Source organism: Lepidochelys kempii, chromosome 10 (assembly GCF_965140265.1).
Source record: "Lepidochelys kempii isolate rLepKem1 chromosome 10, rLepKem1.hap2, whole genome shotgun sequence".
NCBI classification, from domain to species: domain Eukaryota; kingdom Metazoa; phylum Chordata; order Testudines; family Cheloniidae; genus Lepidochelys; species Lepidochelys kempii.
The window spans coordinates 47439195-47467056 of NC_133265.1; the positions used below are offsets into that span (position 1 = coordinate 47439195).

General features: G+C 45.3%; 1 protein-coding gene across 2 annotated transcripts; it reads right to left on the reverse strand.

The window, feature by feature from the left end:
* Positions 1-1036: 1036 nt before the first annotated feature.
* On the reverse strand, positions 1037-27571 carry SCAMP2 (secretory carrier membrane protein 2). Of its 2 annotated transcripts, XM_073363302.1 has the most exons (10): positions 27402-27571; positions 19418-19498; positions 18427-18516; positions 17839-17982; positions 15558-15675; positions 10577-10705; positions 9724-9876; positions 8898-9006; positions 5380-5497; positions 1037-3421 (listed from the first exon to the last, which is right to left on the reverse strand). In XM_073363302.1, the coding sequence occupies exons 1-10, from the start codon at positions 27456-27458 to the stop codon at positions 3275-3277; spliced, it is 1146 nt and encodes a 381-aa protein (XP_073219403.1). In that variant the 5' UTR covers positions 27459-27571; the 3' UTR covers positions 1037-3274. The 2 variants fall into 2 exon arrangements, with proteins under 2 accessions (XP_073219403.1, XP_073219402.1); XM_073363301.1 differs by lacking the exon at positions 17839-17982 and having other exon boundaries at positions 27402-27567.
* Between the last annotated feature and the right edge of the window lie 291 nt (positions 27572-27862).

Consider the following 27862-nt stretch of genomic DNA (forward strand, 5'->3'; position numbering starts at 1 on the left):
ACACTGACTGCAGTTTTTCCTGAGACTTGTTCAGACAGGAATTAACTCAGGGAAGTCCTGGGACCTATGTAACACAGGCCAGACTAGATGACAATGGTCCCTTTCTGGTTGTAATCTATGAATACCAAAACTAGAGGGTTTATGCTACAAATAACTACTCCAGATACTCATTTGTATTACCGTAGCACCTAGCAACCCTACTCATGGACCAGAAACCCATTGTGCTAGGTGCTGTATGGAAGTGAGCTGTAGCTCACGAAAGCTTATGCTCAAATAAATTTGTTAGTCTCTAAAGGTGCCACAAGTACTCCTTTTCTTTTTGCGAATACAGACTAACACGGCTGCTACTTTGAAACCTGTCATTCTGGAGTAGTTATCTTGATAATTTTCCAAGTGTAGACAAGCCCTTGGTTTCATTGTTCCGACGGTGAGCTTGGCTTCCATAAACGTGGTAAACCCTGAAGCAGAGGCAGTCTCAAGAGTGCACATGTGGACAGAGTGGGAAGAGGGCTTCATTCGCAATGGATCTCTGACACCACTTTGCTCTCTGCAAGCCAGCTCAGGGAAAATAACAATTCTCACCCCATGACCAGTGCGCCATAGAGAGGCCCACCCCAAAATGCACAGCATTGACAGCAACATGCTTCAGATGAATCTTCATATGGCTCTCCTCTGAGCTAGCCTAGGACTTCTGTGGCTACCGTATGGAATGGATGGGTGTGATCACTACTAGCTGAAACATAAGAACGGCCATGCTGGGTCAGACCGTGTGTTTGTGTGAAAAAAATATTTCCTTTTGTTTGTTTTAAACCTGCTGCCTATTAACTTCATTTGGTAGCCCCTAGTTCTTATGTTATGAGAAGGAGTAAATAACACTTCCTTACTTACTTTTGCCACACCAGTCATGATTTTATAGACCTCAGACATATCCCTCCTTAGTTGTCTCTTTTCCAAGTTGAAACTTCCCAGTCTTATTAATCTCTCCTCATACGGGAGCCATTCCAAACCAGCAGAGATGTTCAGAAAGGTTGGGGGGTTAGGTTTATTTTGTTTTTTATTTAAGCACAAAAGTGTGACTTGACATATACATTTTTACATGAAAAGATTAGAGAGGGAAATACATCAGAAAGGGGGGGATTTTAAAGTCTAATTTTTTCATCATCATGTACATTCAAACAAGTGAGAGGCTAGAGGAAACCTCACCAGGTACACTGGATCAGCTCAAACAGACCTGGTTTACCATTACCCTGGAAGGGGGGTGGTTAATGATGACCCAGTCACTATTTCCATATAACACACACCATGGAAACTAACTGCTCCTTTGTTCACATGAAGGTATCAAGCACTTTGCTCCTCCCAATTTTTCCCCTGCCCTTCATCTTCCTCAGAGCCCACAAACCAAATGGCCTGGGCCCTAATCTGATAGGGATTAATTAACTATGTTTTGATTAGTTAACCAGATCAAATATGGATGTAAGCAAACCCCCAAGGGTCCCAATTCCACAGTAGACTCCCCCCGCCCCAACTCCACTCAATCCCTCTGCAGAAAGAGCAAAATTCTCAACAGACTGGGTGGCACGGACGCCAATGATAGCAACAACAAGGAGCAAACAGCTCAGGGTCCTGGAGGCTGGCCTTTTTCTTCTTTCTAGACAGGCTGAATAATTACTTTGAACACACTTCAGACCAGGAGCTTCCAGATGCACTCAGCAAGCCCTGAAGAGTTTCCGCAGCCTCTGAAGAGAGAGGCATCAAGGCTGAGTCTGGGGAGGAGTTTCTGCATCGCACAGCCACACCGATGCTGTCATCATCAATTATAAGCAATTTGCAAATGATCACACCATTATTTTCAGGGCTTTTATCCACTCTTTCCCAGCATTCCTGGATTTCTTCAGTGCATAGGAGCACTCCTGCTTTCCCCTCTCCTAATCCCTTTTCAGCCTGCTGGTGGAGAAGTGAATCTCCCCCACACTTTTCCCTCTTAGAAAAGGGGCTTGTAAGACCAGGATACTAAAAATTCAACACCCATCAAGGGGTGGGGAGACAGAAAGCAGCTGGTGAAGGGCAGGTATTTTTTTCACTGCAGAAGTCACAAATCTAAAGAAAGTGCAGATTTCACCCCCCATCTCAAGAGCTCTCAGGAGTGCACCTCAAGAACTAACCAGTTGCTCAAGGTCAAACACAGAGGCATGCAGTCCAGAAAAGATGGCAAGTGCTTCCAGCAACAGCCCCGAGAGGGTTTTGCACAGACACTGCTTTCAAAAAGGAATATGCTGCAACCAAGACTTCTCTCTCTTGAGAAACGTACGAATTTCCCTTGGAATCACAAAGCGCCATGGGACGATCCTCTCAAATGTGGAGAACAAGCTGGGCAGGGAAGAGGAAGGGCCAGCTGCAGGCATATGTAGTGTTCTGAACCTGGCACCACACTCACAAGGGGCTGAGCAAGCTGTATAAAGTCTAGATCACTTCCTCTCAAAAAAGGTTTGTTGGCTCAATTCACTGCACCACGTCCTAAGTCCCATGGGACACATACCCAACCCCGCAGAGTCCCCCATGAAGCCGCTGGTCTCTCAAATGCTGCTACAGTGGCTGGTGAGGTACAGAGATTATCCCCACCCCCACAAGATTTAAGGCTATGGTGAAGGCTGCACCCCATTAATTAACCCTCCACACATCTCCTGGGGGCTACAGGAATAAGATTCCATAATACAACCTTGGGTAGAACCCTCCCCCAAGGTGAGAAAAAACAGAAGCGGGAGGGAGATTTGCACCATGATGGGATGGCAAAAAACAGTTCCCCAACAGCACTCTTTATGCCACACGTTAACCGGACCCCATGGGAGCCAGGCAGTAAGAGGTTTCAAACAAAGGGCAGCTTTCTCCCTTATTAACACCCACCTCACGTAAGTTACAAAATAAATCCTTCAGAGCAAAGCCCAATGGAAGAGTTGCTAAAAAGTGATGAGATTCCTCTCTCTATCACTGGAGCACGGGCAAGCAGGAGAGGTAGTAAAAGAAATGTCGAACCTGTCCTGGATAAGGAGAGCTATATTTGATTTAAGAGAATATTTCCCTATCCCCCCACCCCAAAGCAAGGAAAGAAGAACTAGTCGCCAGAAATGCAGACGAGCTGATGCTACAGAGACCTCTTCTCATCTCAGCAGCCGGCGTCATGGAGTTAGCATGGTGCCCGTGGAAAGTGCATCTTAAGATCAGGTTGTGATGGAAAAGGAAGGGGAAGAGGGCATGGTGGAGGTGCCCATGGGAAGGGCTAGTTTCCCCGGAAAGCGCCCTGCGCAGCTGAAGAGGCAGCCCCGGCAGCTGCGTTCTGGAAGTTCCTGTTGGTGAGGATGCCTTGGGAGAACTCTTCCTGGGCCCTTTGGAAACTGGCTCCTGTCCGGCGATACAGAGAGTGCACCTGAGAAAGGAGAGAGAATCTGTCAGCCAAAGGACTCTCCCTTTTGCCCCAGCACCACCTCTCTACGGGACTTCCGGCCGCTGACAGAACCTCAGGACAGCACACAGGAAGCTAGCAAATCCCTCTCCCCCTAGTTCCATCACGAGCTAGCCTTGCAGGCACGAAGGGATGCCACGAGCAAAAAGAGAGGCTGGCAGCCAAATCACGTCCAGTACCAGCTGTGGAAGATTCAGGAGGAGGAGATCATCACTCATTACAAAGTAGAGCACTCAACTCAGCGGAGGATGAATAACCAGGGACCTCCTGACCCCTAAACATTGTGGGTCACACAAGAGACCTGGGTATGATGGTACTTGATGGCACAGAGGCGGACATCATCCCAGGAGTCATTTAGGACTCAAGGAGGCAGCGACTATGGAATTCACTCACGCCCCTGCCCTCCACCTCCAAGATTCCCCAGGTATCAAATCAGTTGCCTTTGATATCTGGCAAACATTCATCCAGATACTGCAGGAGGAAGGCAGGTGGGGCGTGTTTGGAGCAAAACTGGGACAACAGGAGGTAGATGTGTTTCCCAGACAGCAGGCTGTAGAGGGAGGGAACTGGCTCATGGCTGCAGGGGGCAGACCATGGCATAGTTTAAATGGGCACCATGTGGTGGTGATGGTTTTGAAGTATTTGGCAGAGGAATGTAAGAATTACTTTCCCAGGTCAGCCCAGTGTCCCATCTCCAAAACTGGTCAGGACCAGATGCTTCAGGGGAAGGTCCAAGAAGCTTCTTGATGGATAATTATGGAATAATGTGCCCATAACTGATGGGCTAGGAAGAAGCTAACAAGTGGCGCATTCCCTGAACCAGGAAGACTCACAGCCCTTATATATTTTATCCTATCTAGTGTAACTGTGGTTGTTCTCATGATCCATGTAAGTGTTTGATCTTTTCTGAAATTCTGCTTAGCTCTTGGCCTGAGATCTTGGGACAGTGAACAGGTCAATTATGCACTGGATAAAAGTGTGATCAGAGAGAGATGAGATTTCTGTTCTCTAGCCCATTTGTTATTTTGTCTACCTCTACCACATCCTCTCTTTAGACTAACCAGTCGCTATCTTTTCACTGACTCTTGGTATGGAAGTCTCTTGCACATAGCTGTAATCTTTTCCACCACCCACCCCTGCTGTACAGAGCCAAGCACAGCAGTGCAGGCTAGGCTGTACCATCTATCTCATTCACAGGGTGGCAGGATCCTGCCAATGTTCTTTTCTTTCCTATGCTTTATGCATCAGGGCATAGTTTGCTTTTTTGACTGCCATTACACACTGAGCACAGGCCTTCAGTGACCCATCCCCAATGAAGCCCAAGATTTCTCAAGTGGTTGCTGGGTTCTAGATTAATTGTAATGTCTAAGACCAGTTCATGCGATGCCTGCCAGTTTCATTTCCCTGCCTTTGTCAATGTTGAATTTCATCTGTCCTCATACTGCCCAGTCTCCTACTGTGTCTGGGTCCCTTTGAACTTCCTGACAATATGTTCTAGTCTCAATTAACCTAAATGGCATCTGCCAATCTTGCCACTTCACTGCTCTCCCCTGCTTTTCTAGATATTAAATGCTGGCCTTGTGGTAACCTTTTGCCATATAGAAAACAGACAACATATTCCTCCTACTTTGTTGTCAGTCTCTTAGCTAGTTTCTCACCCACATGATTACTTATGTTTCCATCACAGCTTCTTGTGAGGGACTTTTACAAATCCAGGAGGAGGAACAGGAAAACATGCCTTCCAAAAGCTCTTGACAAACTTGCTACTTTCATCCTTCCTTCGAAACTAAGCTGGTTACTAACCACAAAAAACTCTAGAAGAGACTATGATTCAATACCTGGAAATCCTTTGCTACTGGTGGTGAGCTGCCCCTAGGATGCAGGATCTAAGTTGGAGCTGCTCTTGTCTTTCAGTAACTTACCTTCTTTAGGAGGAAGAGTGAGAGGACAGCACACAGCGTGAAGAATGTAGCCACCACCATCATGATTATGGACACAGCCAAGTTTGTGCTTGTCTCGCCCAGAGCTGCAATCCAACCACTGTAAGAAAGAGGGCTCATCACATGAAGAGTACCAGGTATACACAGGGACAAGAGAACAGACAAGACTCTCGGAGAGCACTAGGTTACTCGGGTTATTTGATGACAAGAGGACTGAGGGACCAGAGAGGACATGCAGCCAAGTGGAGCTGCTGCAGGAATATCAGACCACAGGAAAAATTCCTTACTGAATTCAGTCTCTTGCAGGAAGTTACCCATTCTAGATGCTAGACTAGCTTTGAAAAGGACCACTGAGGTGCCTTCCCATTCCCTTGTACAGTTCCCTTCTCACAGTGCAGTATGGGTATGTCTACACAGCAATGTAAGCCTAGGGTTAGTGGGACTCGAGTCAGCTGACCCGTGTCAGGGAACCCTGGGCTTCAGTGTCTACACTGCATTTTCACCCTAGGTTAAGGATTTTCAGACCTGTGCTCAAACCTAGGGCTCTGGCATTCACACTGCAGTGCATGGACAAGAGTCAAAGTAACCCTATCCCACAGTGCCTAGCCCCCGCCTCCACCCCCATGTCGACATTCTAGCCCTAGGAAGGTGGTGCACTGTGGGAAAACTCTACTGCCCACCCTGTTTCCTAATTGTGGTGTTGCTACTGATGGGACTCAGCTGCCCATAAGGAGCACAAGTTCATCAGCTACATAATTAGCGCCTCTCAACAGAATGGCTGTAGTGTGAGAAGGCTTCATACTGAACGGCCATCGAATCTGAGAAGTGGGCTCTCCAGCTCTAGGCGGTCACAGTAGTGGGAAAATCCCCAGGTGTCCCTGTTCTGAGGAGAATTAGGACATCAGGCTCCAGGGCTGACAAACTATTAAACTGAAACTTTGCAATTCTTAAATTTTAAAATGGGCTGTTCAATGAAGGTGTCTTTGGTTGGTTGGTTTTTTATTTGTTTTGAAGTTTGAAACCTACAGTTTATGTCAGAGGAAAAACATGCCCCTCCCCCCTGCCTGGCTGCTGCTGACTGCAGAGCAGTGAAGTGCATCCCTAGGGCTTGGGGTGCAATGTACTCCAGCAGCCCTGGGGATCCCTTATCCCTGCCCCCGCTGTGCCCCAGGAGGCAGGGATAAGGGCTCCCTGGGGGGAAGTTTGGGGGCTGGCTCCCACTCACTGCCCTCAAAGTGCAGGCGCCCCTGCGCACACAGCAGCAGGGAGGACCTGGGAGCCACGGACAGGGGGTGCAGTGGGACCAAGCAGCTACTGGCATGGAGGGAAGCGGCAGAGCTTCTGACTCAGCATGGCTGGGGGGGATGACCCCCAACATCCTGGCAACTGGGAGCTGCCACCCACTGGTCAGCTTTGCTCCCTGCTCCTGGCAATCTCCGTGCACCAGCGAGGAGCCATAGCAGGATCAGGGAGTACAATGAGCCAGGCAGTAATGGTGCTTCCGGCCGCTGTGCTGGCTGCCTGCACTGCTACTCCTCTGCCGCCAGGAACTCTGGGATATGTCTGGAGGACTTCTGGGACCCAAGTCAAGATGGGGCTGTGTGTGCACAGGAAAGCAATAGGGCTTGGACCCTAGGTCCCAGCTTAACATGGGCTCGGACCCTCCAGCCCTGCAGGGTCCTGGGACCCTACGTCCAAACCCTAAATTTGCACAATTGGTGTGCGGATGCCGGGGAGGGGGCTGAGGGGGGGTGGGGAGGGGGAGGTTCGGCTTGAGCCTGGGTTTACACTGCTGTGTATAGACATACCCTAAAAGTAAACCCAATGTGGAACGCACACACACAAATGGTTGCTAGCTGGAGAAGAATGGCCAAAAGCACAATGGACTTGGGAAAGGAGGAGAATCACTGGGCCACGGTCACAGAAAGGTACAAAATCCAACTCCAAAGAGTTAACATTGTGGGACTTGAGGCCCAGAATGCAGCTAGGGCACTTGTTTGTAGCAATTCTGACCCACTCATTTTCAGAAGCAGTCTGACGCCTGCACAGAGTATTATGCTAACCCTGCCTGCCTCAGATATCCTCCGCATATGGTTAGAGCCCCCACACTAGTCAGGCTCTGCTGCCATGCATGAATCAAAGCACTTGGGACCTTCATAAACACCTTTATGGATAAAGTATTCTTGTAAAATTCTACTCGCTAGTTTATCATCATGAGAAAGAACAAGCAAGTAGATTTCTAGCCTGGCCAGTATTTTCATGAGAGTCTTGCAAGGCTGGGGAAATATTTGTGAGGAGTGGAAGAAACAAAGAAAATAGAATGAAGGAGCACAGTGTAAGAGCTGGATAAAAAGCTCCTTAGTAGATGCCAGTTCCTGAGATTAATCCCTGGAGTTCCTTATGGCCATATCCCTGATAAAGTGCAAAGGATTAGGACTACTAAAACACCTAGCTAGAATCCAGAATTATCTATTTGGACAAAAGTCCTCCTCTCACCGTTAGAAAAGGACATTTAATTTCAACTGCTAAATAAACTGGATCATCTTTTGCCAAAGGAGACTGAGAAGCAATTGGCGAGAAGGAAATATTTGACGTGTTTCATTAGCTGTGTATTTTACACTGTGTTCAAGTAGCATTAACCACAAATCACATTATTTAGCCACTGATGAAAATACTGTCTGTCTGGGAGAGGCTCTCTCTACAGATCAGTGGGTTCTTGGGAACCAGAGTGCTTGCCCAAGTCAGACTAAAAATGGAGTTCCGACTGTGACTCAAAAGGCAGTGATAGGGTCAAAGAACCAGGAGAGGGAGGGAAGACTTTGCCCAGGAGTCATTCTCCAGGCTGTGGGCAAAAATAGTTTGCGATTTCACTGCAGTTGTTACCTGAAGGTGCCACCACAACTAAGCTCCCAGCTCTGACCTTTTCACTATTCTTCACATGCATAATGTTAATAGTGGGGGAGGGTGGGGGGTGGAGCTGGAAAAAACCACCCCACTTCTGTCTCAGTTTAATTTGCAGCGGCACACTAAGAAAGCTCTGCTCTTGTTTTACAGGGGATCAGAACTGCTGACAGATGGATTCTGGTACCCAGTCTTTAGATTATTAGACATACTGATCTATAGAATATCACCTCCACCAAAGCAGGCTATGTGGGTTTTTAGAGTAGCCAGACAAGATTTCCATTGAAGCCGTGGCACCACATAGGCGTAGAAAGACATTTAGAAATAAAAAGCAGGAGACAGCACAGTAAGGAGTGATTGGGAACTGTCAGGCAATATCAGCAGAGGAAATACATGCCTTTGACTTGACTAAAATAGGAAGCGTGGCAGAGAAAGGCACCCAGCTGAACTCTGCAGAAGCCATGCACCAAGAGAGAAATGGAAGAGAACAGACAGCTTTAAGAACAAAAAGCAAAGAACAGAAACTCTTCAGACAACTGCAGTCCTGTGAGAAGGTGCCAGTTCAGGGCTGCATTGCACACACTGTAAGTCATGCTTACCTGTCTCCCCAGCCAGGAATGCCAACTGCCTGGATGATGTAGATTGCAATTTGGCAGAAAAAGATCAAGAAGAACACAAAGAAGCTGAAGGAGCTGTCAGACCTGCAAGGTGAGAGACGGGGCGAGTGAAATCCAGGAATCCCCAGGACAGACGCACGATACAAATCACAAAAAAGCATTTAGTAAATAAATGGGCAACAATCGCAATGAACCCTCCCTCCAGCTGACGATTGCATGAAGGGTAGGGATTGTGGCACCAAGAGGAAGCCAGGCAGCAAGAGAATTAAACACAGGGGCTGCAATATGCACTCACTCATTCCATATGGTATGTAGGATGGTAAAACCCACATACAACCCACATACAACCCAGTTTACTGGGCTACTACTGTCAAGAATTTTCTGAGCATGAATAGTAACTAGGACCAAATAATTAGCTGGGGTTTGGACACTGGATATGTGTTAATGTCTCATTGACAGGCATTTCCGAGTTAGTTTAGGTTTCTACTGTCTAATGTGGCACATTTAGCCGCAGTCAGATGATCTTTCACTACATCCATCTCAATAGGTTGTAGATTTTAACGTGAGAAGGGACCGTTAACATTATCCAGTTTAAGCTCATCACAGTGAGCACAAGAAGATCAATCTCTCTTCCACACCTGCAGCACACACCCCCAACATTCAGTCTGTAAGGGAGGTTTTGGTCTATCTAATGTACTGAAGACTTGGAAAATCCCCCAGGAATACACATTATGATCAGATTAAACAGCACTTCCTCCCAGTAATGGCCATATCCCTGTTAAACTGAAAAACTGTACTTGCCTGAAAGCCTTGTAGATGGGTCGATACCAACAGAGGAAAGCACAAGGGGTGAACAAAACAAACCACAGGATTGAGAGACCAAAGTCTACTCCTCTGTAGGAGTGGATGGTGAACCATGCCAGGCAGGCAAGCAGGTTTAGAAGCAGGGTAACTGAATGAACTGTTCAGGATGAGAGAAGAAAGGAAACAGATGAGTAATCTCTCGGAAAACCCACAAAGTACCAAAGCATCACTGCCCTCTCATGGACCACAATGCACAACATTGTCTATAGAAACTAGATAGCACGTGAGCCATAGTTTCAGCATTTCCCTTCCCTATCAAGGGCTGTCTGCATGGAAAGGTGGATCTTACTGTAAGGGTCCCATCTGATACTGCTCCTTATCTCTCTGCCTAAAGGCTTAATTCTTCTTAACTGCCTGCTGGGGCTGTGATTATTTTCCACCTAAAGTAGTAATTGTGTGGGATGTTGTAGACAGATATCAAGAGGGGAGCAGAGTTTGGGTTCCCTGATGCATTATAGTTAAACACATCCACCATCCTTTCAGATTCATAGATTTCGTAGTCCAGAAGGGACCGTTATGATTACGTAGTCCTACATAACACAGGCCACAGCATTTCATCTAGAAATACCTGCATCGAGCCCAATAACTAGGCATTTAACTAGAGTCTTTTTTAGATCTGTCTTTAAAAAGCGGAGGACCAGGATTTTACAGCTACTAAGACAGATGACTTCAGCATCAATAGTTGCTATGGAAAAGTCAGCATTTGATAGAAAGCCTCCTGAGAAAGAACCATTCAAAATTGTCCTTCTAGCTCAACACTGTTTCCCCAATTGTGCCAGTTATAGGTGGTTACTCACGCATCCACAAGTAATACAGCATCTTGCATGTACGCTGGTGATCGGCTGGGATGTCTGCAGAGAAGTCCTGATAGAAACATGGCTTGATTGGACACCTCTTGGGAAAGGGTGGCCAATTGTTCTGTCTCGCTATAAAAGGAAACAAGGAGAGATCCCTCAAGAGAGTACCCTGGTTCGACAGACTCCCTAAAGCACGATAATTCACAAGCAAGCAGACTAGTAGTCAGTATATATTAAGACTGTACTCTTGGAAGATGATGTAGCAACCAGACCATGGCAAGAAATTTGATTTGAATAGTCTGAGCCTTAAAAGTGAACCTGCATCAGGAGCTTCACTCATGGATGGATAAACACTGCTAGGAACCTGACACCAGTGAAATAGGTCAGGTGTTGTTTTAGAGGCCTCTGATATCATGGGGTTAGGCCAAGACTGTGGAACAAACTCCCGCAGGGACAAAGGACCATCACAAACATCATCTTCCGCTCCAAGTGCGGAGCGCACTTCTTGGAACTGCCTTCTTTAAACACACATAGCAGTGAGTACACACACAAAAAACCCTACCAGAATCTAAACACTACAATACACTACACACACAATTCACGCATGACAGGTGTCACTCACTTTGCTTAGTGTGCTACTGAAAGGTACTCAGATGAGACTATATCAAATTACATTACAAAAATTCCAATAAAAGAACATTAAGGCTGCAAAGTCAAACATCCGAGTTAGGAAACGTCAGAATTAAGGTTACTTGTGCAACCTTAATTTGGTCTTCTTGTGTGTGTTACAATAGTCTTTAATTACATGATCATACTATTTGTTCCCCTGCCTCATTCAGTGAATGGGTATTCAATATTACTTTGTATTGTCCTCATTCAATGTGTGGCTGTCACATTAATTTATCTGCACAACATCCCTGTGAGAAAAGGTGGTGGCATTATTTCCATTTTACAGTTAGGAAAATGCGGCAGAGAGATTAAGGCCAAAGTTGTCAAAAATGTCTAATAATTTAAGGTGCCTAATGTGAGACACCTAGGGCCTGATTTCCCAGAGTACTTAGCATTAGGGCTGTCACGCGATTAAAAAGATTAATCATGCTGTTAAACAATAACAGAATATAATTTAAATATTTTTGGATGTTTTCTACATTTTCAAATACATTGATATCAATTACAACACAGAATACAAAGGATACAGTGCTCACTTTATATTTATTTTTAATTACAAATATTTGCACTGTAAAAAACAAAAGAAATAGTATGTTTCAATTCATCTAATACAAGTACTGTAGTGCAATCTCTATCATGAAAGTTGAACTTACAAATGTAGAATTATGTACAAAAAATAACTGCATTCAAAAATAAAACAATGTAAAACTTTAGAACCTACAAGTCCACTCAGCCCTACTTCAGCCAATCACTCAGACAAAGAAGTTTGGTTACAATCTGCAAGAGATAATGCTGCCCACATCTTGTTTACAATGTCACCTGAAAGTGAGAAGAGGTGTTCGCATGGCACTGTTGTAGCCGGCATCGCAAGATATTTATGTGCCAGATGCGCTAAACATTCACGTGTCCCTTCATGCTTCAACCATCTTTCCAGAATATGCGCGTCCATGCTGATGATGGTCTCCTTGGTAACGATCCAAAGCAGTGTGGACCGACACATATTCATTTTCATCATCTGAGTCAGATGCCACCAGCAGAAGGCTGATCATCTTTTTTGGTGGTTCAGGTTCTGTAGTTTCCACATTGGAGCGTTGGTCTTTTAAGACATCTGAAAGCATGCTCCACACCTCACCATGCTCAGATTTTGGAAAGCAATTCAGATTCTTAAACCTCGAGTCGAGTGCTGTAGCTATCCTCAGAAATCTCACATTGGTACCTTCTTTGCATTTTGTCAAATCTGCAGTGACAGTGTTCTTAAAATGAACAAGTGCTGTGCATCATCTGAGACTGATGTAACATGAAATATATGGCAGAATGCAGGTAAAACAGAGCAGGAGACATACAATTCTCCCCCAAGGAGTTCAGTCACAAATTTAATTAATGCATTATTTTTTTTTAACGATCAGCATCAGCATGGAAGCACGTCCTCTGGAATGGTGGCCGAAGCATGAAGGGGCATACGAATATTTAGCATACTTGGCACGTAAATACCTTGCAACACTGGCTAAAAAAGTGCCATGCAAATGCCTGTTCTCACTTTCAGGTGCATTGTAAATAAGAAGCAGGCAGCATTATCTCCCAAAAATGTAAACAAACTTGTTTGTCTTGTAACTGGCTGAAGAAGTAGGGCTGAGTGGCCTTGTAGGCTCTAAAGTTTTACATTGTTTTATTTTTGAGTACAGTTATGTAACAAAAAAAAAAAATCTACATTTGAAAATTATACTTTCACAATAAAGAGATTACACTACAGTACTTGTATGAGGTGAATTGAAAAATATTTCTTATTTTTACAGTGCAAATTTGTAATCAAAAATAATATAAAGTGAGCACTGTACACTTTGTATTCTGTATTGTAAGAAAATATATTTGAAAATGTAGAAAAACATCCAAAAATATTTAATAAATTTCAGTTAGTATTCTATTGTTTAACACTGTGATTAATTGCGATAAATTTTTTTAATCGCAATTACTTTGAGTTAATCGCGTGAGTTAACTGCAATTAATCGACAGCCCTACTTAGCATTAGATATCACTTTATATTAGAGCCAAGGAAATAATTGATATTTTGGTTCTGTGGCCGAACCAAATTAAAAAAAAAACAAAAACAAAAAACACCATTTAGTTTCTAACCAAAACTCAATTTTTTGTTTTTTCTTGACATGCGGGAAAAAAAAACTGTTTTGATTTTAAAATGTCAATTCAAAACAACATTTCAAAATGAACCATGTTGATAGTTCCAGGTTTCTTCTTCAGGATTTTTTTTTTTTGGCTAACACTATTCACCCAATTTGCAAATAGTTTCGGTGCCCCCCAAAATGCATTTTTAAAGGAATTTACTGCACCACAAAAATTTCACCCAGCTCTACAGTGTGTCCAAAGCCCAATTCTAGCTGGTTTCAGTTGCAGTTGTGAGTGCTCAGCACTTCTGTAAATCTGGCTCCAAGTGTCTTATGTTGTGCATCCAGAAAGTTGAGGAACACACAATTAGCGGGCAACTGTGAAAAGCTTGTTTTAAGTGACTTGACAAGCATCACACAGGAAATCTGTGGCAGAGGCAGGGCTAGAATACCACTGTGGAGAAATGGATTGTATTTCCTTATCAATAAGACTCTCTTCTTCTGCAATTCTCTGCTTCATTCACTACATGCACACAGTGTAGTTGTAGTCAGTTGGTCACAGGATATGAGAGAGAAGGGGGGGGGGGTGAGATAATATCTTTTACTTGACCAACTTCTGTTGGTAAGAGAGACAGCTCTGTAGCTCAAAAGCTTGTCTTTCAACAGAAGTTAGCCCAATAAAAGATATTACCTCGCCCACCCTGCCTCTCTCATTGATTACACACGTTCCAACTTCTACAACAAATAAGGTGAGTGTCCCAGACAACTATCTCCTTCATTACACACAATCCTGCTGCATTCCCAGGGCACCATCCATCCTATACAGTGAAAGGGGCAAAGGTTCTGTGGAAGAAATAGTACGTGATCATGTAATTAAAGACTATCAGTGCGTATTCACAAGGGGGCTGAATTACAGTGACACGGGCAACCTAATTCTGGCATTTCCTAACCTGAATGCTTGACTTGGCATTTAAAAAATTGTTAAAAGATTAAGGCTACAATCTCCTAATTTTTAAAAACACTGACAAAAATCCCATTATGCGGAACCATACTGACCACCAGCTTGAATCATCAGCAGGCTTCAAACCTTTAGATCTGCAGAACGGACCACTAACACTTGAGCTAACAGTGTAACTGGAAGTAGTAGCAGGCTGTTATCCTCTGTGTGGACCAGCTACTAGAAGGGAATGAGACAGATGCTTTGCCAGTGAGTTCTGCAGTTCTTTGCTGACAGCAGAGGAACAGAAACTCAGGGCTCCTGGATGTGAAGTCTAGTGGTTATAGACCCTTCTTTCCCTGTGCCTTCTTTCTCTGGGCTGCGGTATGCTCAGTACAGACAGACTCTTCTGAGAATTTTGCTGCCAAACTAACAAGGGTCTACTGAACATGTGCCAACAGCCTTTTCAGAGGCTCAAAATTGGCCAAATTTTAGTGAATTTTATGGGGACTGACACCAGGGCAACTAAGCTGCCAAAGCGTGGAGCAACAGAGCTCCATAACAACAAGACAGTTGAAAGAATATTTTAACATGGATAAAACAAGGATTTTTCCTGAACCTCATTCTCAGAAATCACTGAATCATTTTAGCTAAAACTTTCCAAAAAAAAGTTAGCCTTAGGCACACACACAGCACGGACAATTTTAGCCTGAACAGTAAAAGTTTGGCAAAGTTATAAGCAACTGAAAACAGGATCTTATAATGCAGGCAACCGTAACTGCGGATGGTACCACAAACTCCACCTATAATAAAACAGCCACTTACAGGTGAGTGCCTGAGAACATCAGCATGTGCATGAGACAAATGGGTAAGAGGTGTCACATGGTCTAACGGATTGAGTATGGGACTGAGCTAGGTAGCAGTCCCCCCACCCTGACACACACACACCATTATAGGAAAAATGAAGCACAAAGTCCAATTGGATCAAGGTTACATACAGCTGGTCTCCTGAATCCCAGCCTTTAGCTTTTATCACTCTCCCCCTTGTGGGATGTCTCAGAATTGCATTAAAACGGTGTGTGTAAGTTTCCATTGCTGTGGCACTTAGACATTTCTCATGCAAACTCAGCCCCAGCACAATATAATGGGGTCCGACACCCTTCAGAATGCACAGGCCAGGGGAACTCTTGTACACTCGGGCTTAGACAGGTGTGATGCACAGTATGGGTTCTTAGACAGGGAAAGAAACACTACTCACAATTAAAGTTTGCTGCATTACTCTGCAACTCTCGCTCCTTCCTCTCCAACTCTGCTGCTTTCCTCTCCAGCTCCTCCTGTTGGTGAAGGAGTCCATCCTGGGCTGCTGAGACTACAGCCTGCATGGAGAGTCACCAAAAAGCAATCAGAACCAAAGAGTCATTCAGTGGGGAGAGGGTCCCTTCCTAAGGGAAGTGGGGGATGCACACACACTAATGAGTGTTCCAGCAACATTCAGAAGGCTGAGGACATCTCAGAAGCAGAATATTCATGGTTGGGTCTGAGACCTCCTTCAACTTTCTGCCTGCATCGTGGTAAGATGTTAGTAATAGATTTCTACAGAATCCACCAGCAGCTCCCTTCTCGTTGCCCATCTCTTCCATGAGGGTGACTCTGACAAAGTGGGAATCTTCTGGAATATTTTTATGAAGCCGGTGTGTGCCTCAGTTTCCCTCTATACTTTGCATTGCTACCCAGTGGGGGCAAAAGGGTTAACAATGCTGCTGGAACTGCATAGGAGACACTGGTATATGTGGCACCTCGCTGTCTGGGAGGAATGAATGGAGTAGGCAAGGAACTGTTTGAAACTGATTCAGATTAATAAGGGGTCCAGAGAGACAATTCAAGCTCCATGACTCATGCATGGCGCTGCCTGAAGAACAAAGACTGGGGGGGGGGGGTGACCAGCAAGGAATACAGCGTGGGCTTCTGGTTCTGGCTGCTCTCCTGGGACTGACTGAGGGAGGTCAGGGAGAGATAGAGAGCCTGCAATGGAGCTCACTACAGCTTGGCTGTGAATCATGCTGGTTTGGCCAGAATGGTTTATGCTTTAACCTTCATTTCCCTATGCTAACGTAGGGACTTCCAGTGCCGTGTTCCAGCCGACTAAAATATCCTACTCTGTTCTGAAAATGCTGCTTGGCTGTCACCGCAAATACTGGCTTGGGTTCATTAGTCCCTGAAGACAGGACAAGTCTCTACACAGTCTACTTCAGTTGGACTCACTGGGCAGAGCTCATGGTGTGAAACAGGAGGGCTGGAGCCCATACACTCAGTCTAGGAGATAGTGAGGCTGCATGACCAAGCCTCAAGGAAGGAGTGGGATCCTTTGGGGTTCTGCCATGCTAAAGGGGCTCCTCCAACAGCCGGTTTAAAGGCTCAGCACAGAACAGATCCTGTGGATCCATGACTCCATAGCTTCTCTGGCAAGTTATTCTACTGTCCAGTAAACCTCATTCTTGAGAGAGTCTTTTGAGCTACTTCATCCACTTTTCCTGTTTGTTTAAGGTCATTACTTTTTGCTGTCCTCACATTAACTACTGAGAATCTCAGCATGCCCAGAAGCTTGTGCTTCTGGACCAAATATCCTTTTGCTGCTCTAGTTTAGCTGTTATGCTTTCTTCCTGGGTCTCCTAGAGGCTTTCAGCCCTAGGTTTTGCATTTAAACTCAGCCCAGGCCAGCTATGACCAAATCACTTTCCCATGAAATCCATTCTGGGGTCTCTGAAATGTGTTGCTCAACGAGGGACTGAAGGGAGACAATCACCTACACCATGACCCCCTTCCCCAGTTGACTCAGCAGAGAGGTCAAAGGCTGAATGGGGGAGGTTTAGATTGGATATTAGGAAAAACTTTTTCACTAAGAGGGTGGTGAAACACTGGAATGCGTTACCTAGGGAGGTGGTAGAATCTCCTTCCTTAGAGGTTTTTAAGGTCAGGCTTGACAAAGCCCTGGCTGGGATGATTTAACTGGGAATTGGTCCTGCTTTGAGCAGGGGGTTGGACTAGATGACCTTCTGGGGTCCCTTCCAACCCTGATATTCTATGATTCTATGATTCTATGAATGAACCATGAAGACAGTCTCCCCCTTAAAAGGACACATTGGTGGGGAAAACTTGCACTGCTGCTACCCCCCCCCCCCACCCTCCCATGGATAACTAGAGGGCTTCAGAGCTGCTAATCTGGGACCTTTCACCAGCACTAAGATAATTTAAACAAAACAAACAAGATAAGAACTCCCTCTCCCCAAGAGTCTCTCTCATTACCCATTCTGGATCCTTTCCAAATTAGCACCAATTTGTTTCAAGAGCCAGGAGCCCAAGTCTGCTCTGGTGGTGAGGTGTAAAGGCAAAGCTAAGAGGTCCTTACAATGAAGAGTAGACAGTGGACTCCTGGGGTTTACGGAGTATGGCGAGTCTAAAGAGAGGCAACCTCCCAACCTGGGATAGGAGATTTTGGAGGTCCAAGAAAAAGGCAGTGAAGCCCCCTCTCTCCTCTGTACTTTGCCTACCTTCCCCTGGATCTCTTTTACCTTGTTGCTATTCTGAGAACTGAAATCTTCTCCTAGCAGCCTCTGTCTCTCTGAATTCTTGCTCGCTGAGATGAACCTTGGCGGCTGGTACTTGGTGGCCTGTCTAAGCAGCAGCTGCAACACACAACTGCACTGTGTCCACACTCACAGAGCTGAGTGTGGCTATTCACTCCCTGAAACTAAGCTAACACCGTTAACAAGTTATGGGTGGCACTGTGCGAGAAGGCCAAGCAGAATGGGACAAAAAACAGAGTTAGTTTCAGTAGCAGAGGGAAAGACATGGGGGCTTTACATGGTCTACTTCTCAGAATTATTTGCAAGGCTATTAAATAGTCCCCATTGCAATGCCAATCAAAGTAATAAATACAAATGAGGGCAGAGCTGGTCAGCTGCAGCCTCCCATACCCCACCCAAATTAATCCAATCCCTATAGGAAAGTCTTGTTGATGGCCTGTAAGATGATAGAGGCTCGTTTGTATTCCAATAGTTTTGCTTGGCGGAAGCCAAGGTATGAGCTCTACAGACATTCAGCAGAAAGGTGGAGGCTGGATATACTACCTGTGGAGTGGGTTCCACAGATGGCTGTAGGACAGCGGGTTGCGAAGGGCCAGCAGGCTGCGTCGCTGGAACTGTCTGAGCTCCATTTGTCTAGACGAAGAGTGACACAGCAAATGAGCATTACACACACTGCTCCAATTAGCTCTGGGAATCGCTGAACACCAAGTGCCTTCAAGTAGGTGTGTGCCAAATTGGAAGGCAGATCTGGAGTCCCAGGTACACCAGGCACCATCCTGCATAAGCATCTTTATTTTATGTTTCTGAATCATGAACTGTGAAATCTGATCTCCCCTGTGAAATCTGGCTAGTGTAGGGAAGGGGCAGGGCTGGGGGCTCTTACCATGCTCCGGTCTCCGGATGCTAGTCCCAGCCAGGCTGGGGAGGGATGGGACTTCCTCTTCCCCTATAGGGGTCGCTCCCTGGGCCAGGTCAGACCTATCTCTGAGAACTTCCCCCAGCTATAGGTAGCTCTGAGGCTGCTGGCTAGGAGCCCAGCTCTGAGGGCAGAGCTGCCGCCAGCAGCAGTGCAGAAGGAAGGGTGGAAATACCGCAACCCCTACAATAGTCTTGCAACGTCCTCTATGGCCCCCTTTTGGGTCAGGACCCCCACAGGTACAACACCGTGAAGTTTCAGACTTAAATATCTGAAACTGTGAAATTTACGATTTTAAAAATCCTATGACCATGAAATTGACCAAAATGGACTGTGAATTTGGTAGGGCCCTAATTATATCCCTTGGCATGAGACTTGTTCTGCTTCCCACTTTGGGATTGCATTGGCCATGAGAATTCCTGCAGGGAGCTCATCAGTGCTCTGCTCTTGGGAGTCTCATGAGAAGTGTATTGTGCATGTATGTAACACAGTCACTGTCCAGTAGGGACAGATCTGTGAATGCCTCATTCATCTTATAGTCCCCTCTATCAGAGGACCCAGTTTCCTGATACAACAACAGGTATGTAGATATTTGGTGCAATCACATGAGCCACATACCAGCCGGGAGTTCTCAGAGAAGGGATTGAATTCATCCAAGCTGCCTTGGTTAGCATGTGTCAGCTGTGTCACTGAGGGATCCTGAAAGAGAACAGGGAAAGGGACTTAAGACAGAGGTAGGAGTTAAAGGGAAAAAAAGAGAAAGCCTCTAGACAACCTGCTCCACATGTTCCTTATATTTGTCAAGCTAAACAAAACCAGTGACTGATTAGAGCTTCTGAAAGCAATACCATGTCGTAAGCACTTAGTGAAATTGAGGCCGAGAGATTAATTTACCAGAGATCAGTCTGCAGCACAGTTGCCAACTAGGACCTAGATTTCCTCTCATCCCTGAACTTTACTCACTAGACAACAGCTACCCTGAAGCCTTTTGTAAAAGCTGAAGAAACTGGTAGTCCATGCTGAGATGATGCTGCAGTCTGCCTTTGCATAAGGCTCCAGTGTCCTCAGGATGACAGAGTCTCAATCAAGTGCAGCAGAGAGCAGCTGAACCAATTTTCAGGTAGAAAGATGTGCTTGGTGACAGACATCTGATACCACAAACTGATTCATGCAGCCCTCTTCTGGAGTACCGAACTATCTCCCAAAGCAGCCATTCTGACAAGGCAAAAAAGCTATGAAGGGTGAGCCTATGGTTTCAGGTTAACTGATCACACTATCATACTTGTAAATTTAAACCCAGATTTCAGCTGGAGTATCAGTTTCTCCTTCCTCCACTCAGTGCCAGTCTCCTTTTGGTCCCTTCCCATAATCATACTGCTATGCAAAACCTCTATGTCTTCTGAAGACAACTTTCTTCTTCCCTCTGTTGAACATTATTTAACCCAAGTCTCGTGTGATGCAGTTTGTATGAAAGCAGGTATACACAGCAAAGCTGTGTCTTGCTAAAGGTTCTCCCTTTAACAGCCCAGACACTGACTGCTGCTGACCCTCAAGCATCCTTTCTCCCAAAGATAAAATTATGTACAGTTGCTTCTCTGTAGAAGCCTTGCTCACAAACTGAACAGCCATGTAATTTTACCTTTGGAGTTCTGCTTAAGCAAGGTGCTTTCTCCTCTCCAGCAACCAATGTATCTATCAGCACAAGCCATTTTATTTTTGTTGTTAATGGGGCAAAAAGTAATGGCTAGGCTGGGCAGGGGAGGAGGAAGAGCAAAATCAGATATGTAAAGGTCAGCCAAGTTTCCTGTTGATTAAGCTCCATGACATCAGAGCTGTAAACCCTGGGAAAGCCAATTGACTTGTCTCAAACATACTGTAGGCAGGTCTCTTGCCTTCCAGTACAGCTTTCTGATCAAGTGTATATAAAAAAAGCTCCGTTTAATGGGTAACTTTAGACACATCTAGAGATTAGACACTCCCTGCCTAACTGGTTACACAAGTTTATGAATCACTCCAGGATGAAATCTCAGAAACAGGTACAGGTTCTTAGATGCTGAATTGAATTCACCAGGCAGAATAGGGTACCAGAAACATTCCAAGGAATCTATATATATGAGCAATTCTGCAGGCAGGGGATTCTCAGAACAAAGGGTGCATGTTCTACTCAACCACTTCATCCATAGGGTGAAGCACATGCGGAAGAAGAGCACCAGTTTAACCAAGTGTGCAGACAATACACCTTCATTGGATTTAACCACAAATGGCCTGGGAGATGGAGCGGTTGGGGGAAGGAAGGAGCCTAAGCCATCAATTTCTTAAGAATTTAGCCTTTTTTTAAATCAAAGTTTCAATTCCTATTCCTTTGTAATCCTAAGAAAACCTTCCACATGTGAACTCTGACAGTGCTGTCTTCCTGAGTGCATGGACAGGTAGTCCTACCCTCTCTGCATCTGTTCATGGCTTTCCCAAGTAGCAAAGTGAAGCTAACAAGAATCTGGTCAGCTTCTACCTGGAGAAGGAAAAAGAGTTTTCTGACTTGTCTTTCTGACATGTCTTTCCTTTCCAGACACTTCCTCCTTCCCATATCACACAAAACTCAATAACCCTCTTAAACCCTGCAAGAGCACTGTCCTTTTCCTATCAGAGACATGGATTCTTGTCTAGGCTAGAATTTAGGTGTGACATGAGGATGCATTAGCTCCCCTCACACTTTAACTTGACCAGTTTTGCACACCTTGAAGGCAGTATGCCTTGTCTACACTAGACTTTTAAAACATGTTAGTTAGAACATGGTAGCTACTGTGGAAGAAAACAAATCCTCTCTCTCTGTTTGGATGCAATAAATCAGACAATTTTTATTTCAAGCAATTGCAGGGGGAGACTGCAAGGCAGGAGTTACCCTGGCCTTAGACAAGTCTCCGAACAACAAGCGGTTTATCACAGATATTTGTAGTTTTCGTTACAGGCATTGACGAATAGCAATTGCACTTTGTTCATACGTTTTCCTTCCTGATATCTTATTATTATTATTATTGATTTTCTGCTACAAATACATTCTATTTTGTCTAAAAACAAGGTCAGACAGCTTAGCAATTTTCCATACGCTTTTCCCAATCCTGCCTTTGCAAGTCTTGCGTTATTAGGGTTATAGTTAGCCTAACTTTTGCTCTGTTTCTAACAGAACCAAGGTGGCTACACTTAAATCTCTTTCTCTCACTTCCTAAAGCACATGGCACAGTGGAGCGTTGTTAAAACCTGTTAAAAGTATGAGATATTTATACCAGGGGTTCCCAAACTGTGGTTTCTGAATCTGATATTCTGTCAATTCACCTGACAACTTTTTAAGGTGGTATGTGAATCAAAGTTTGGGAGCTGCTGATTTAGGAAACGCTTTCTAGAAGTCATTGTAAGCTATCCCTAGGTTTCAAATCCGAAAGATGAAATGCTTGGTAGTTCCTAGAAAGTACAAGAAGAATTTGATAATGTCAGTCCTTTGAAGCGAGAGTAAGATCTTTTCATTCCCCACATGCTGCTCACGTGAAACTCATGGAAGCAAAAAGTGTTACTTTGTTCACAAGACGCATATTGCTAGATTGCTCTGTGAGATGCCATGAGGAGACTCAAAGATTTACTACCTTGTTTAGCTTCCCATATACAGTCAATAAACAGGATTTTAGTTCTTTACTTCATGCTACAGTTTGCAAGCCCCAAATGGCCTTGATCTTGGACCAAACTTTACTAACACAGACTAAAAAACTTTTAGAGACTCAGTTGCAAAGACCGTGTGTTTCTTTTAAAGGCAAGCATCACAAATACATACAAAAAGCTAGTTTTATTACTATGCTAGCTGATAGAGCCAAAAACTTCTGTGGCTGAGCAAGAATTGGAGTACATCAGGTTTGTGCAGGATGGGAAACTTGTACTCTCTTCTGGTAAGACCTGGAATCTGGGTCAGCTGATAGAATCACAAAGGTAATAAGACAGCTTTAGGAGTTGCGGAGATGAAGGCAGAAGAGCTCACATCTCAACTGGCTGGCTTGAATGTAGAGGTGTTCATGTAGACAGTGCGTAAGCTTAAGTAAAGTCAAAATCCTCCCCATGCTGTTATTGACCATGGCATCAGTCACAATTTTGCACTTGCTATTCTGTATTTCAAAAGATTATCCCACCCTCTTAAGAAATTTGAATTTATTTTGACTATAATTTAAAATGTTATTTATGTCCCAAAGGATGCTGGAGATTCAAGCTCTTATCTACACCTTTGAGGCAAACATGCGCTACTCTGGAGCGATCTGCCATGTATACTGGGTTGCTGGGGAAATTAACAAAAAGTCATTTGGCTGTCATTTTGGAATGTACCACAGAATGAGAGTCAGATTTTCAGGAGATCAAATCAAGCACATCTATGAGTGTACAGTGCATTTCATGATTGACCTTATCAGTATTATGAATTAAATCTCCTACTTATCAAGGAAAAGATACCTTGTTGTTTGAGGGTTTGCTGTGCGAGAACCAGAGCAATAGACAGTCCTGAACCTGACTGAGGCCCAAAGGGTAAATACACTGCTGGGGCTTCAGGGGCAAAGCTGCAGAAAATTCAGGACCACGTGTCCAAAGCTGCTATCAGTTAACCACCACCATCATATATATGGTTTCAATTATTTGAATCCACATACTGTCTAAAGGATTAAAAGTATGATAAAGAATTGGCCCATTAACACAATATGTGAATTGTTAAAATGCCAAACTGGATTAGTGCTATTCTGCATAACCATGATCTAGATTTCAATCAAATGGACGTCTATAGCTATTTGCAGTGTTGTGGTAGCAGTGTTGGCCCCAGGATATTAGATAGATAAGGTGGATGAGGGTAACAACTTCCACTGGACCAACTTCTATTGATGAAAGAGACAAGCTTCCAAGCTACAAAGAGCTCTTCTTCAGGTCTGCGCTCTGTGTAAGAACTCCGGGTAGCTCCAAAGTTATTTAGCCATTAGAGTTTTTACTTGAAACTGAAACAGATTACATAGGCTCTCTTCTGAGTCCATCAGACTGCTGGTGGCAGTGGCATTTTCATCTATATTAAAGCAACTCAAAATTGAACATAAACCCAAGTGAGAATCACTTGCTTTAGAAAACAGAGAACATGAATGAGAAACCCTGACCCCACAGTCCAAAACAGAACATGCAGAATGCAAAGAAATGTCATTAAACAACTACAGGAACAACTGTGAAGATATCTGTACCCTTTCTTTTAATCTGTAACAGGAAATCAGATTGGATGAGGGCCAGGGAAAGTTGTAGTCAGAAGCCACAGACAAGCTTAAGTGATGCTGCTATTTTTCTGATTCCAATAAAGCTCTTTGTTCAGTGTTAGAAGAAAGTGACTTAATTCTTTGCTACAGTCACACTGCAATATTTTGTTTTAATTTACTTAATGATACCACAGACTTAAAATTAGGATGAGCCCATATTCTTGCCAGACAACCAAATTTGAAGCTTCAGCTGCCCTTGGACAAGTGATCAGAATCTTTTCCCCCAGGTTGCTCACTACATTAGACACAGCATGTCCAGAAAAGTTCATATTATACTAGTCACATAAGACAGAACCGCCCCTTCCCGCCCCCAAAAAAGGAGCCTCACAGTGGATGAATAAGAACCCCATTGGAAAAACAGACAGACAATTGAAGCTATCTTTGACTGCATGGAGAGAAGGAATATAAGAAACTGAAGTTATTCAGCAGGAATGGAAAGCATTCCTTTGGCATACACCCAGCGCAAATACACACCTCTGACTTCCTCTGTCACCTGCATTACATGAATTATTGAAAAAAATTAGAAGACAGAATCTAGAGGCAGGCGACTCTAGGATGGCAATCTGATCTTATTGTTTGAACAATGAGCTAAACTCAAGCACAGCCCGGTTTGGTCAATGATTCTGTGGCAGCATGATGATGCACAAACCAACAGAGTATTTACACGCCCCCGTATGCAAATTGACAATATCCATATTTCCAAGCCACTAAATGTGCCCAATAAAGGTGATTAAAAAAATCATGAGCCACTTCTAGTTCTCAAACACACCCCAGCAAATACTTCTGTTTTCATTTGAGTATGCACAAGATTATTTCTTAGAGACTAACCAATTTATTTGAGCATGAGCTTTCGTGAGCTACAGCTCACGATGAAGTGAGCTGTAGCTCACGAAAGCTCATGCTCAAATAAATTGGTTAGTCTCTAAGGTGCCACAAGTACTCCTTTTCTTTTTGCGAATACAGACTAACACGGCTGTTACTCTGAAACCTAAGATTATTTCTGCTTTCTACGCCCCTTGTGTTTATAATGAACTCAAAATCTTGTTATTAAGGATTTTAATTACTGCTGGCTCACCAGATTGCAATATCACAAAAGCTGTCTATGAAATAAGAGGATATGCACCAAGATGCAGCTTCCTGTTATACCCTGATACTTTTCTGTCATGTAATAAAGGTAAAGAACTTTTTATAGAAACAAATTTCTGAAATGTGAAGTGTTAACATTTATCTTCACATCTACAGCCATGTTACTCAGGGTCAACAGACTGTTTTTGGAACCCTCCACCAACTCCCTAGGTAAATAAATGCAGGTTTCAAGGCAGCACACACAGACATCAACTCAGCGTAGAAAGAATCCAGGCAACATCTAGAGTGTTTGCAGGATTCCAGAGCACCTCAGAAAGAAGTCCTTTCTCTTAGGCTGCCAAGGCTAAACCTCTGTTAGAATACACACTTAACTCTGAATGCTGAGCAGTACTGCCAGAGGAGAAGGACCCCTAGAACATATGGACATAACATTGCACAAGTCAACACAGAATGTGAACCAACCAACAGCTGCTATGCCACAGTGCAGCAATGCAACTATCTGACAGGAATATTTAACATACCTACAACTCTGTCCTGACACTTGCAATCCAGTGTTGCTAAAGCTTTCTCCTGTACCACTGCATCACAGTAACTGACACCATGTCATGTACACCCAGAGAGATTTTAATGTCTCATTCACTCATCAGAATAAATTTTGCAGAAAGAAAGTGTGCGCTCTTTGAACCAAGAGCGTGGTATGCACATTTACCACAAGAATATGCATGTAGACGAGGCAATGCTGGTACACTATGAGCCTCGATGACTACATCCTAATACTGTCCCATGATCGACTCCCATTCACTTGCACACACTCATTCAATGGGCCTGATTCTCCTCTCACTCACACTGCTGTGTACGCTCCAACATAGAACTGGTTACAGTAAGTGGAGAACATGCCACAAGGTGTCTACGACAGAGCTGGGCCAGTTACAAACCATATTTTCACAATATGGTGGGTGACTGCCAGCGTAACTGAATGGGAGACAGCCAGCACTGGCTGGTACAGCCAATATATTAACCTAATAAGTGGAAATAGCTGCTCAAAAAGATTGGGAACCACTAGCCCTTAAAATACAAAAGGAACAGTGATCTTTCCTAAAAGGGGCCACAGGACATGGATGCACTTGAAATACAGTGTCTGTTCTTAATAAAGACTATTTCCCAAGATAAGCTTCAAGAAGGTAAAAGAAGAAGGACAATCTTGTGGTTAATACACTGGATCTGAGTTCAGTTCCCAGAGTTCCCACAGACGTCCTGCATAACCCTGGGCAAATTGCTTAACTCTCTATAAAATAGGAGTGATACTACTACTGTTCTCCCACGCTTTGTCTGGTCTATTTAGATTGTAAGCTCTTTGGAACAGAGAGCATCTCTTATGTGTATGGAATATCAGCGAGCACAATGGAGCCTCTCCTCTCAGTAGGGGTCGTAATACAAATAATGCGGTCTCAGATTAATTTAGATCAGTGGTTTACATTTTGCTCATCTATATTTGTGTATGAGACTAAGGCCTAAGCCTGCCCTCGCGCATGTGGTTGCAACACCCAGAAAAGCGAATGGGAGCTACACCTGTGAACCACTGGCAAAACCAGGAGCCCGTCACTGTCCCAGCCAATGCCTACTTCTCCCAAGGCACTGAGCATGCCCTAACCCAGCAGGGCTGCGACTTGGAGCAGTGTCCTGTTGGGTCAGGGCCGCAGAAAGGGGGGCTCTGAGGTGCATGGTGGGTGAGGTGCATGGCACTGCGAGGTGGGTGAACTAGGCCCCCCAGACTGTACAGAGCCGAGAGGGGAGCGCACAAGCGGCAGGCACCAGGCAGGCTGTGGCGCTAGGGGAGGGTGGAGCACGGGGCAGGGACCCCGGGGGGGAGTGGGAGGAACGGAGAGTTGATGGGGCAGGTACTGGGGTGGGGAGGGGGGGGGCGGGGCAGGGCAGGGCAGAGCAGCGTTGAACCTCCCCGACTTGTTGCTGGGTCCCGCCTCCCCCGATACGCGTCGCAGACCTGGGACTCCCCCCGGGGCTGGCACAGCCCCACAGGATCGGGCCTCCCCTATGCCCCCATCAGTCCCGCCCTCTCGCCCCTGATTGGGCGGCGCGGGTCACAGCGGCCCCACCATTGGCAGGCGGCCCCTCGCTCAGCGCCACGTCCTGGCGGTGGGGCAGGGGACGGGGAGCCGCGGGGCTCGGACGCGCTCTCCCACCTGGAAGGGATTCACGTCTACCGGGTCGGCGAACGGATTGGTGTCGTAAGCCGACATGGCAGGGTCAGCGTCCGACTCCCTGCCTGCGCCGGCTCGTCCGTTTGTTCGCTCGCTTCCTGCTCCCTGGGAACGGGACACTTCCGGGAGCGAGACTGCGCGTGCGCCCCACTCAGTCTGGGCGGGGCATCGACTTGTCTCTTTTACGTGACAAACAGAGTTTGTGACCTCACAAGCGGGGTGAACCCTAGCGCATGCGCCGCCAGGAGAAAGAGACGCGGCGAGGTTCGCGCGCGCGCGGGCGGGGCCCGTTGTAACGTCTGTCTGACGGCGCGCGGGAGTGTGCGCGTGCGCTCGAGTACCTGAGGGAGAGCGGGTTGCGCGCGTGGGGGCGGGGCCTGGCGTTACATGAGGGGCGGGTGTGGTAGGACGGGAGGTTGCTACGGGAAGGGGGCGGCGCGCCT